This window comes from Eulemur rufifrons, chromosome 3, assembly GCF_041146395.1.
Source record: "Eulemur rufifrons isolate Redbay chromosome 3, OSU_ERuf_1, whole genome shotgun sequence".
Taxonomy (NCBI): Eukaryota; Metazoa; Chordata; class Mammalia; order Primates; family Lemuridae; genus Eulemur; species Eulemur rufifrons.
Window position 1 is genome coordinate 17,310,374 of NC_090985.1, and position 12,032 is coordinate 17,322,405.

Below are 12,032 nucleotides of genomic sequence, written 5' to 3' on the forward strand. Positions count from 1 at the left end.
TTTACTAGTGTGGTATAAAGAAAAAGATTTTGCTAAATTAGAAACACTGTGATGGGAAAATATGGTTAGAGTCAAGCAGTCATTTTTTTTAAACGTTGCTGGTTAGAAAGGACTGCGGATCAATGTCATGAACAACCAAGTAATTTTTTCTTTGGAAGAGCATGCTTAGAGATGAAGTATAGCAGACATCCGATCATTGCAATCTGTTTCCAGTCCCCTTATTTATATTCTCTTCTGCCACCTTCTCATTTTCCCTCCCCCTTGGAATTGATACCAGGAAGGACCCAGAATCAGCAATTTTCACTGACAGTCTCTATTATCTAACCCACGAAATTTCATCTTTCTACAAATGGGCCTCTCTTCCTGGCTGCACTTTCCTCCCCGCACTAACTTAACTCCTCTTCCCCACTTATTAATTTCTCGCTGTTACCGAGGGATGACTTGCTGGATGGCAAAAGTGAACTCTTGGATTTGGTTTCAGCTGGAAGAATAAACCTGTAATTGTAGCCTGGCCTTTTCCTTGTGCACTTCCCTGGGGGTCTGGCCTCACATTGAAGGCGCTGAGCTTCCAGAAGCTAGATGGGCTTGTCCCACCGGAGATGGATGCTGTCAGCTCTGGATTCTAAACTGGAGGCAGGTGGTCTCTGCCCACCTGCCCAGCCAGAGCCTGCCTTCTGTGTTTGGTCCTCCCCAGGTGCAGACCGGGCTTCCTTCCTGATTAGCTGTGGGGTTTACACAAGAAGAGCCCGATACTGAGAACGTAACCAAGCTGCACTCTTAGGAGACAACTCCCCTCTCTCATCTGTCGTCACTGGGGAGTCAAATGTTCCAAATGAATCAGTTTCACAATAATTGAAATTATCCCTCGAGGGATGCAGCTCTTCCTTTAAACAATTCAAAGACAAGCAAAATAAAGCTATTTATACTATATGCATATAGATATAGAAATGGAAACTGATGAACTAATTCCGTTCTGAGAAATTATTGACGGCATTTTATTTCATGGAAATGTGTGTTAGCCATTTCCGCAGTTGGAGTCTTTCGATACCATGATGGGCCATGATGATAAGACTGTCCCAACTGCTGCAGCAGGCGGTTTTCTGTCCTCTCACCGGGCAGCTGGATGTTTGTGCTGTCAGAAGGTGTTTTGTAGATTGCCTGCCACCTCTGCTCCTAGTTCTCTGCCAAAAGCCCTCTCTTTTAATGTGATGTTTCTAAGGCAGTTAGAACTTAGTGTAAACTAACAATAAATAATACATACATTTCAGTGCATGGACTTTAAACATTCTTTTTAGTTTTCTCATGACATTTTTTTTTTTTAAACATTCTTATTCTCATCTGTGTTCTGGATAATTGAGGTTCCTAGCAAAGTGAGTTTTGTGGGTTATTTCTTGGGTTCCTGCATATAAACCGTTATTTGCTATGTCTCTTAATATAACCTGGACATTTTCTAACCCAGATATTTAACTTTGTATTCCAACTCCAGCTTTTCTCAAACCCAACATGAAACTACACACTTTAAAGGGAATGCAGAGAAGGGGTGCGCTGATGGGCGTTAAAAACTACTGGAGGGAGATGGCAAGAGCCTCCTGTAAAGCAAAGTCCTTGGCAATCTTGCTGGGTGTTGCAGCGGGATGGAGGAAGGGAGTGCTCAGGGCTGACTTACCTTTCAGGGGCAGGTGGATTCCTTGAGACTTTCTATATATAAACCTATTTAAACTTCCCCCAAAGTCTATGAGGGCGTAGGGTCCAATTCCCACTTTCCGTTGAACTATTTAACTCAGCTATTCCCTTGTGAATTCATGTTCTTGCTATTAGTAATAACAATTTAGACAAAACTCTAAATGACTTTAGTTTTACTGTGACAAAAACTCGGAGTTTAAATCTGAGTCTGTCCCCAGTGATCTGCTGATCACGTGACCCTGGTGCTCTGTCCCCCTCCCCCAGCCCCCAGGTCTCATCTGTAAAACGTCCAGGGGGTGCGGAGAGCAGCGGGGAAGGCGGACAAGACGTTACCTAAGGTCCTTAGCATGTTGAAATTATATGATTTTGATTTAAACCTAATTCGTTACACTTCCTTTCCTGGTTAGATATTTATCAACAACGAATGGCATGAATCCAAGAGTGGAAAAAAGTTTGCCACGTATAACCCTTCAACTCTAGAGAAAATATGTGATGTGGAAGAAGGAGATAAGGTGGGTGCTTTTCTTTTTTATTTTCTTTCTTTCTCTCTCTCTTTTTTTTTTCTTTGCCTCTAAGTAATTCAATTATACATAACCATAGGATAAGGAAGCAGTTTGGCGTAGCTATGAGGCAGAACTGGCCCACCCCGGGGGTAGAGCCTGGCTTGCTGCGCGAGTTGGTGTGCGCTCCTCAGACACATGGCCAGGATGGGATTGATTACCGAGGAGCCTCTGCAAAAAGTCACTCTCCTTTGATAGATGTTTTTCCATCTATGAGGATGACCTCAGCTATCCTCCTCACACGGCTGAAGGAAAGGTTTTTATCAATTATTTGAACCTGGAAGCTTTAAAGAATCTTTCCAGAAAGCATTTCCGGCCGGTGTGTTTCACCAAATGCAGCATTCTGGCAGGAGACACTTTAAAAAAAATAGACTTGAAGGAAAAAAGCCATGCTATCCAAGTGATGTGGGGGTAGGAATAACATCACATAACCACCAGATTTCTTTCCTACTAGAAACGTAACACGAGTGCGGGAAGCTGTCATCTTTATAACCTTATTTGCTAGTGCAGGGTCTGTATTGTGATATAGAAGCTAAGGGACTTCTGGATGTGTCTCTACATTTCAAGAACGTAAAGTCTGTTTTGACGGTCAGTGCCACTGGCGAAAGGTTAGAGGTAAAGCTCTTCCATGGAGGGAAGGGAGACGTAAACCTCCCCTCAACTGTTGGGGTGCTGGACTGACACTCTTAGCCAGCATACTGGTGATGCTGGCCATGGAGGGGGAAGGGCACGTGTGCAGAGTAAGCTTGGGTTTTATTCCACTAGTGAGTTTTATATAGGTGTGCAATGCACAGTGGTCCCACCTGTACAGACCCTCCTCTGTGTGTCATCCCATGCTAAGCTCTGCTTACAAAGAAAGCACAGAGGAGCCCACAGGAGAATGTACAGGCATGGGCGGGAGGGTGTGACATGTAATGGGATTGCCACTTGAAGATTCCCAAGTGTCCCATACAGGTGTTTGGGAGGGTCATTCAAGGCCCTTGCCCCCTCAGGCTCCAGTTTTTACCTTGGTCTGGGTGACTGCTCTGAGTACCTGGAGACAGAGGCCACCCGCCCCTGCAGCTGGAGAGGTCCTGGCCTCCACCCCAGAGCCTGGGACAGGGAATTCAGTGTCCCAACATCTCCCTTGCCAAAGCTTCTGCTCATCCCCAAGTAAACTCTGGAGACACAGAGTCTCGGTGGTGTCCCTTCCTGACTGGTGTCTGGTGTCCACTGCTTGCTGCAGCACCCCAGAGAGGCTCGGAGGGGCCTTCGAGATGAGCCATGGCCCGTCAGCAACCAGAGCCTTGAAGCCCCATTGTCCTGAGAATAACAAAGAACACCGCTACTCTAAACAGTTATCACTTTTCTTTTTAAGAAGAAGGTTCTGTTGCAATTATTCTATGAGTGCACAAAAGACCCAGTTCTGCCCCCACGGGGTAGATGAGGCTGGAGGGAGAAAACAGGCCTCCGTGGTAGCCCCTGCACCTCCCTGTCTGCGACTGTTCTGATGTGGTCAGTTCTGCAACCTGCATGAACTCCCCGCTTCTCACTCTTAGGCCACAGTTCCCAGAGGGAATAAAATGCCAAGACAGACACTTCCCGCCTAATTTGTGAACGACAGGTTTGTATGGGTTCAAACTGAGCTAGTGAGTAGAAAATCTTTTCATACTTGGGTCACCAAGAAAAATACTCAAGGTCAGTGACTTAAAAAATAGTTTTAAATGCTTTTTGTAATCAGAAAGAACATTGATGCTTGGCCACTATAGAAAACTCAAAAAAGACTTAAGACGCAAAGAAGGAAAAAAATCACTTGAAAGCCCCCAGCCATTCATGCGATTTAAAACCTCACTGCAGCTTGCAGCCTGTCTGCCACCCTCCGCTTCCTCGGCTGTACCCCAAGACAGAGGCACCACTCTGCTGTCCTCTATAACTGACAGCCAGGTGGTTCCAAACTGCAGTTGCTTCAAAAGACGACACCCTCTCTCTGTTGTTTCGGCCACTCAGCCCGACGTGGACAAGGCCGTGGAGGCTGCACAGGCCGCCTTCCAGAGGGGCTCAGCGTGGCGCCAGCTGGATGCCCTGAGCCGTGGCCGCCTGCTGCACCAGCTGGCCGACCTCGTTGAGAGGGACCGCACCATCCTGGCCGTGAGTACATGCACGTGGGGGCCGGTGTGGGATGGGCCAGCCTCACCGAGAGTCCTGTTTCCTGTGGGGCGTGGGAGAAAGGATTGAGGGCCTGGGTTCTGTGTGGGCGTGGATCTGTTCTGTCCTTTGAGATATAGCCCCCAGGTGGTAGGCAGGTGTCTATGTCCCTGGACTGTGTCCCTTTCCTCCTGAAGTCAGATGTTTGTCCCCTGCAGCTCAGCTGCTTGACCAAGAAGTTGCCTATAGGAAGTTCAGCTACACAGTGGTTCTCAGACTTGGGACATTCACAGATGGTCACCTCAGGCTGGGCCATATCCTGGTCCCACCTGTACACTTATATACTTAACTCTTTTTCCCTTTTTTACATTAACTTCCTTTTAAACTTAAGTTTAACCTCATCCTAGGTACCAATATTCATGAAATCACAGGTTTAATATGTTGGTTTTATTTTTTTAAGTACATATAAAATAAATGCCACTACTTAACATAGAAAACGTGTCCCCATATGACCTAAAATCATTCCTATATCATCACTCCTGACTTGGGCAGTGGCGAGTATGTGTGGAATGGTGGTAAGGGCAGGATACTCTGGTTATAGGAAACCTCAGAGTATGAAAGACCTGGGTTCAAATCCCACCTCTCCCACTTACTAGCTGTGTGGCTTTGGACAAGTTGCTTAACCTCTCTGAGATTTATTTCTTCATAAAATGTCATTAATAATGATATCTAAGTATTGTGAGAACAATTCATTTAAAATCCTTAGCAGAGTCCCTGCCATATAGTAAGCACTAAATAGACAAAGCTATTATTAATAGCAGTTATTGTACTATTGTATGCTATGTGAAGGCCTAGGCTCTAATCCCAGTTACACGCCCTGCTGTCCAGTAATTTCTAGATACCTTAGTTCTTCGGCTGTAAGATGGGTATATTAGTGCAACGTACCCCATGAGGTTGGGCCGCGCAGGCATTAATAAGTTGCTAATGCATTATTTAACAAGATCCTCGGAACTTCCTTTGGTCTTGAGGTGGGTAATCAGAGGACATCCTGGGGCCACCTTAGGCCTTGAGATCCTTGGCATCTGCACACCCTGTCCTTGTACGGCTCAGACTCTTGTTTTTAAAACTTGTTCCAGACCTTGAGGCACAGTTTGTAGGGAAGGAAATCTCCTTTTTGGCCTTTGATTTGGAAAAATGGTTTTCCTGATGTTGGGAACAAGCAGTAGAGTGGCCACTCTTTAAAGGAGAGTGTTAGCCGGGACCCTGAAGTTGCTTTTGTCCCTGCATGTGTTTCTTAGGGGCGGAGCAAGTCTCAGGCACTGCCCGTGGGTGCATTTCCCTGAGGGGCATCTGCATAGAAACTGAGCTCGCCTTCCTTCCTTCCCAGCCGGCATGTTCACCAGGTTAGGGTAGCTCCCTCCCGGGTGAGCACTTCTCTCTGAGGAGCCTCTGGTTTCTTCCTGCAAGAAAGCCAGCCTCAACCCTCAAGCTGCCAAACTGGCTTTTTCAAAAACATTTCTGTTTTCACCCAGCATGAGCTCATCGGTCGGCAATGTCCGTGTGGACTAATAGCCGGCTAGAGAGGATGTGCCCTGGGCACCCCTCCCCACCCGGTCCTCAAGCTTCAGTATCATCTTAGGAGCAGCAGCTGCAAAGCCACCTTCATCTTCAGCTCGCCCCATTGTCCCAGCACAACTGTGTTTTCATAGCAGACAGAGCACGTTGGAGGAACTCAGAAGGCAACCCGGCAAATCGCTGCTGGCATCGGGGCCTCGCTGCCCGCAAGAAATAAGATCCAGCTCTTTGCCACAACATGAAAGAGACAAGAGAATTACTGGCAAATATGGTTTTTCAAACTCCAACCACATCATAGGGAAGCACCCCTCGCTCGCTACCTTGATATGGTTTCCTTGCATTTTCAGGCAGCATGTTCTCTCGCGGGCTCGGTGGCTTGACAGAGCCGGGTATTTACTTTCCTGTGCTGAATGTTTGGAAACAGATGTGGTGGATCCGGTGGCCCCTGACTTTCTCTCCTTTGCTGAGTCACCCTGTGCCCAGACTCTGGCTCTCTGGGTGCTGATTTGGGGAGCTCCCAGAGGGAGGCCCTCCCTGTTCACTCTCCTTGTCAACCTAGGTGCCATTTCTGGCCCCCGTCACTTGAAGCCATGGCGTGCAGGCAGTCTAGGGGCCGTCCCCCCAGCACGTTTCATCATTCTTTAGTATCTGAGGGTTACGATGTGTTCGTTTCTCAGAAGGCACAGTTTTCTCTCAAACTGTTAAAGGAAGTAAACTGAGGAGTGGCTGTGGTTTACCCACGATGGAGCCACGACAACAAGCTGTTTAAAAGGCGACTGTTTCAATCCGTAGCTAACACTCGATTACTCAGACTCAGTCCTGTGGACTAATTCATCTATTCATCTGTGAATCTTTTTTTTTTTTTAAACAATTTCCTGCCTAAGCCTACATGATCTGGGTTTTGCTTGGAGAGATTCCATAAAACCAACCTGGCAACTTCATGTTGTCACTCCAATAAGAAAACTTGTCCAAGTTAACAATAAATTAAATAATAGCCAATGCTTATACATGCTCACCATGCACCCAGCTTGTTATGGGCATTTGACCTGTAGTATTTATTATTCCATTTCTGAGATGAGGAAACTGAGGCCTGGAGAGGTTAAGTAAGCTCTCCAAGGCTACCAGAGGTGGTAAGCCAGGACTGGGGACAGAAGTCCTCTCTCTTGTTCCATTCCAGGAAAGGGCTGAGAATAATTGCTGGTTTCACTGACAGATGTGTAGATACTGTTGGAGGTCGCCCAGTTCTGGAGATCTGTTGGCATGATTTGCAATTGCTAGGATTCCCCTGGAAAAGTGAAAGTTCCAGCTCAGAATGCAAAGCAACAGAAACCAACAGTACAGTGCACGTGATGCCTCATTGGCCTGACTCAGTCTCGGAGTCGCAGCTGCCGGGTGTGGGACACATACCCTGGACCCAGACCAGTCCTGTCTCCTGGGGTCCCCAGGTGAGGACTGCCATGCACCTGTCTGGTGCCTAAAGGGAAGATGATAATATCACTGTAACTGTCACAGTTATCATCTGAACAGTCAGACAGTGCTCGCTGCCGGCAGGCACTCTGGTAAGTGCCCTGTGACTCCTTTCGCTCTCACACTAGCTCTATGGGGTCATTGCCATTATTATTCTCACTTTACAGATAAGGAAACTGAGGCAGGGAGCGATTTAGGGACTTACCCAAGGCCACTCAGCTAGAGCTAATCAGAAGTGGTTGCCTCCTATTTGGATGGGACGTGGCTTTCCAGATGCAAATACTGGGGTTAAAGTGCTGGGCACGAGGAGGGGCCCTTCTTCCTGGTTCAGTCATCATCTCACTCCGCTGACTCTTCAGCAGGAATCCAGCCCTGGGCTATGTGTCAGGATGGCCACTTCCTGCAGAGACGGATGACTGGCGGTTTCGGCACTGGGCTCAACTGGGGCCGCTTGTCTGAGGGACAAAGGGGTTCTCTTCCACCCAGGCTAGAAATAGAAAAGAATCCCTGCCATTGAGCCGCTGCACGCTGGCCCTGGGTGAGCACCTCCCTCACCAGCAGGGCGAGCCTGCTCCCTTCCGACTGCGCATCCGGCTTCCAGCGCGGTGGGGGGGATTGCATCTTTGGGCTCGGTCACTTTCCGCAGCCACGCTGGCCAGCCGGGACGAGATGGCAGAGCCCACGTCTTCCCTTTCTCTTTTGTTAGAGGAAGCCAGCTCCCCCGCAGCCACCCTGAAGCCAGCTAACCTTGGGAGAGCTTCCCGGGAAGGCACAAGCACGCGTGTCTGGGTCGCACAGCGGAGGCGACTGTGCTCTGGGTGGAAGACCAGGCACGAATGTGTCTTCCTCCCCCACGAGCCTTCAAATCAGCCTTGCAACCAGGGGTCCCTAAGGGGGACGCATGCCCATGCTCTGGCCAACACCCCCACGCTCCCAACCTCCCACCCCACCCTGCTTTGTGTGTTTTAAAATAAAAGCCAACCTTGCAATCTGGGACGGGGGTCATTTTAAATTTAGGGTCACGCTTTCTGAAAAGACTTGTACAACTGCAATGTCCAGAGAGCCCTGTCCTAGGACTGTGTTCTCTCCCCAACCCCCTGTTCCATCCCCACCACTCCACTCCCTGTTTCTGACAACCTGACCATTCAAAAGCAAAAGAAAGGCAAGCCGTGTCTGAAACATGTCACTTTGTTATTGCAGACCCTGGAGACAATGGACACAGGGAAGCCGTTCCTTCATGCCTTTTTCATTGACCTGGAGGGCTGTATTAAAACCCTCAGATACTTTGCTGGGTGGGCAGACAAAATCCAGGGCAAGACCATCCCCACAGGTGAGCAGGATGGACCGTAGCCTCCTTTGGGGTCTCTTTGGGGCTCTGTCTTCTCGTTAATCGAGGTCCGAATGGCACTGTGCCGATTCTTCTAAGCAACTTCACTTTTGGAGTTGAGTTCAAATCACTTCATTGTGTAATAGACAAGACATGGAGCCGGCACATTTGTGGGCTTCTAGGTTTCTTTCTTTTCTTTTTACTACTTGAAATTCTTCACGTTGATTGTGTCCTTCCCCACCATGTAACCCTCTTCCAGATGACAATGTTGTGTGCTTCACCAGGCACGAGCCCATCGGTGTGTGCGGGGCCATCACTCCAGTAAGTGCGGCAGCTTTTCTCGGTAGATTCTATGAAGCCCCCACCCCATGGTCCTGTGTCCTTTAGAACCAATTTCTGGTGTGTTTTTATCCAATTGCACCAGCACTGATTGAGCATTTGCTCTGTGGCATGGCGCTTGGGGCTGAGGGCCCTTGACACGGACGAGACCCCATTCCTGCTCTCTAGGCGTGCAGTGAAGGCACCGGGGATTCCAGCCAGAGTGGTCAGGAGTGGCCAGCACCCCGAGGAAGGTGGTCTCTTAACTGGGCCTTCACGATAAGAAAGACTTATTCAAAAAGGAAATGGGTCTTCCAACTAGGAGGACTGGCCTGGGCAAAGGTGTGGAAGTGGCTGAGCCACTTGGAAAAACACAGCAGGAACGCTTGGGCTGGGGGAAGTGAGGGAGGCCAGGGCCCAGCAGCCTGGGCTGCCGAGGGGCTGGGACTTTATTCACTGGGCAGTGGGGATGCTTGCAGGTGCCCAGGGAGTGCGACAGTGCAGCCCGTCTGTTTGGGACGCCCCCGGCCACTGCAGCGACAGCCGGGCAGGGAGCTGGAGAGACAGGCAGCGGCGTGCAGTGAGGGTTGGAAGAGCGCTCCATGCAGGGAGAAGGATGTCGTCCCTCCAGCAGACATTTTTGAGAGGAGGTCATACACATACAGCAAAATCCTCTTCGAAAGGCTACCTACTGGCACCTCCGAGAATGCAATTTAGGAAGCGCTGTGCAGGGATGTAGTTCTGACCATTGAACACGCCTATGTTACCCCCTGTACCCCAAATCTAGATCATGAACTGCAAGTGTCCTCCACAGAGACATCGTTGGGCATGTGGGACAGGGTAGAGGGTGGATCCGTGTCCCCAAGGCCCTTGTGTTCTGTCGCAGTGGAACTTCCCCCTGCTGATGCTGGTGTGGAAGCTGGCGCCCGCCCTCTGCTGTGGGAACACCGTGGTCCTGAAGCCGGCGGAGCAGACGCCCCTGACCGCCCTGCATCTCGGCTCTCTGATCAAAGAGGTAAGACGTCCAAACAGAAAATACTACATGTTCTTGATAACATCCTCGCTCCTAGGAAGCAGGCCACCGTCACGAGATGGGACGATGGCAGCAGCTCAGTCGAGTGGGAAGGCAATGACTCCCTGTGTTTGGCTTGGCGACTGCACTTTCTTTCTCCTGCTTGTGGTCACTGAGCTGGAAGAAACTCCACTCCTCCCAGTGGTCCTAATGAGAACACTTAGCTCTTATTATGGGCTCAAACCTATGGTTTAGAACCCAGTGTTTTGTCTGGAGAATGTGCAGGAGGGTCACCCAAAAGGGAGCCAAATATTCGGGAGGCTCTTTGGGCTTCGCATTGGTGGTGTATGAGATGGTCTGTTTTCCTCTGGAGGCGGGACCGTGCCAGCTGCAGCTGAGTAGCTGCCGCCACGCCAGGTCCCCCGGGCGCCTCCTCGTCAGTGCCCTCTGCTCTGCAAGCAATCGTCTTCTTCCCCTGGGCAGCCGCAACTTAGGGAAATGGTGGCCCAAAGGCACACCTCCTTCCAGACATACCTGGCAACATATTTTAGGCACCCCGTCACCAGCTTGTATGTGGCAAAGGTTTAGAAACAGAAACAGGAAGGAAAGAGGGACGGAAGAAAAGGTCCTTTCATTTCACTTCTCAGCCAGGCTGACACCACTGGAATGCAGGCCCGTACTGCTTAGAGGCAAGGTTGCAATTGCTGATAAGGCACCAGTGCTCCGCTTTCCTTCGGCTGGTGATACAGGATGCAATGAAGTCACTTTGATGAGACTTACAGATTCCAAAATCACAACTGTTAAAAAATAGCGCCTGTAAAACTAAAGACTCAAGCGCCAGGTCCCAAAATCTTGACTTTCTAAAGCCATATGTTGTAAGTAAGACACAGGACACGTGGGGAATGGCATCCTCCACCTTGTTCATTCTGTGGTGTTCATGGCCAATGAAGAGGCTTAGTATGTGCAAAACACAAGGCATCCATGTGAAAGAAATCGCAGTCCCGCCTTCAGGAAGAGCCGGCTCCAGGTGTGACCCAGGTTGAACAAGCAGAGAACTCTAAGGGAGTGATATTTTGTCACCACTTGGAACATCAATGGGGCTGATTTAAAAATGAAACCTGAAGCTCAGAAAGGATATTTTGCAGGTGCCTTTGAGGCTGAGGGGTTGTGATAGAGGTACTTCTCTTCCCCTCAACATGCACACACTCACACAGACTCAAATACACACACTCTCACACACGCATACACACACTCACACAGACTCAAATATACACACTCTCACGCATACACACACACACACACACACACACATATACATGCTGAATGGTCCTGTACTACGGGAGGGCCACAGCCACCTTGCAGCCTCACTGTACATTTGTTCACGGCCCGTTTGGGGTGGGGAGCCCTGCCTGGAAGGAGGGGTGGGCATCCCACCCTGGCCCAGCCTGCACCCTGGTTTGGTGGTGGGAGACGAGAAGCCCTGAGGCTGACAGGTGGGGTCCTGGGGTGGACGCGTGACCCAGGCCCAGGCTTCCCTGTGGGGCTGCTGCTTTGCTCAGGGACATGGTGTAGCCACAGCTCTCTCTGCCCAAACGCCGGTCTGTGGCAGACAGTGGTCCCTTCTCCTCCTCTGAATGCCGTTTCGATTTCTTCCCAGGTTGGGTTCCCTCCAGGTGTAGTGAACATCGTGCCAGGATTTGGGCCCACAGTGGGAGCAGCAATTTCTTCTCACCCTCAGATCCACAAGATCGCCTTCACCGGCTCCACGGAGGTAACGCTCCTCGCGGGCTGCTGGCAAAAGTCGTTGTGAATATGTTATTGGGGACTGGAGACGCATGAACTTTTCCTTTGACGGGGTCAAATATGATTCGTTTTTCTTCTAAATTTGACCATGTTTTAGTATTATACATAACAACCAGTAAAAAAAAAAAAAGTCACTGGCCCAGTTTCCAAACTAAATAAATAG

At 49.5% G+C, this 12,032-nt stretch overlaps 1 protein-coding gene across 3 annotated transcripts in view; it reads left to right on the top strand.

The window, feature by feature from the left end:
• The window catches only part of ALDH1A3 (aldehyde dehydrogenase 1 family member A3), a 33,009-nt gene that overhangs the window by 3,237 nt on the left and 17,740 nt on the right, over positions 1–12,032 (top strand). The window contains exons 2-7 of one of the 3 annotated variants that reach the window (XM_069465794.1): positions 2,091–2,195; positions 4,230–4,370; positions 8,610–8,739; positions 8,996–9,057; positions 9,941–10,069; positions 11,724–11,837. In XM_069465794.1, coding sequence (XP_069321895.1) covers positions 2,091–2,195; positions 4,230–4,370; positions 8,610–8,739; positions 8,996–9,057; positions 9,941–10,069; positions 11,724–11,837 — 681 coding nt within the window. The remainder of the gene's footprint in view (positions 1–2,090; positions 2,196–4,229; positions 4,371–8,609; positions 8,740–8,995; positions 9,058–9,940; positions 10,070–11,723; positions 11,838–12,032) is intronic. The other 2 variants (XM_069465795.1, XM_069465796.1) reach the window with 2 other exon arrangements.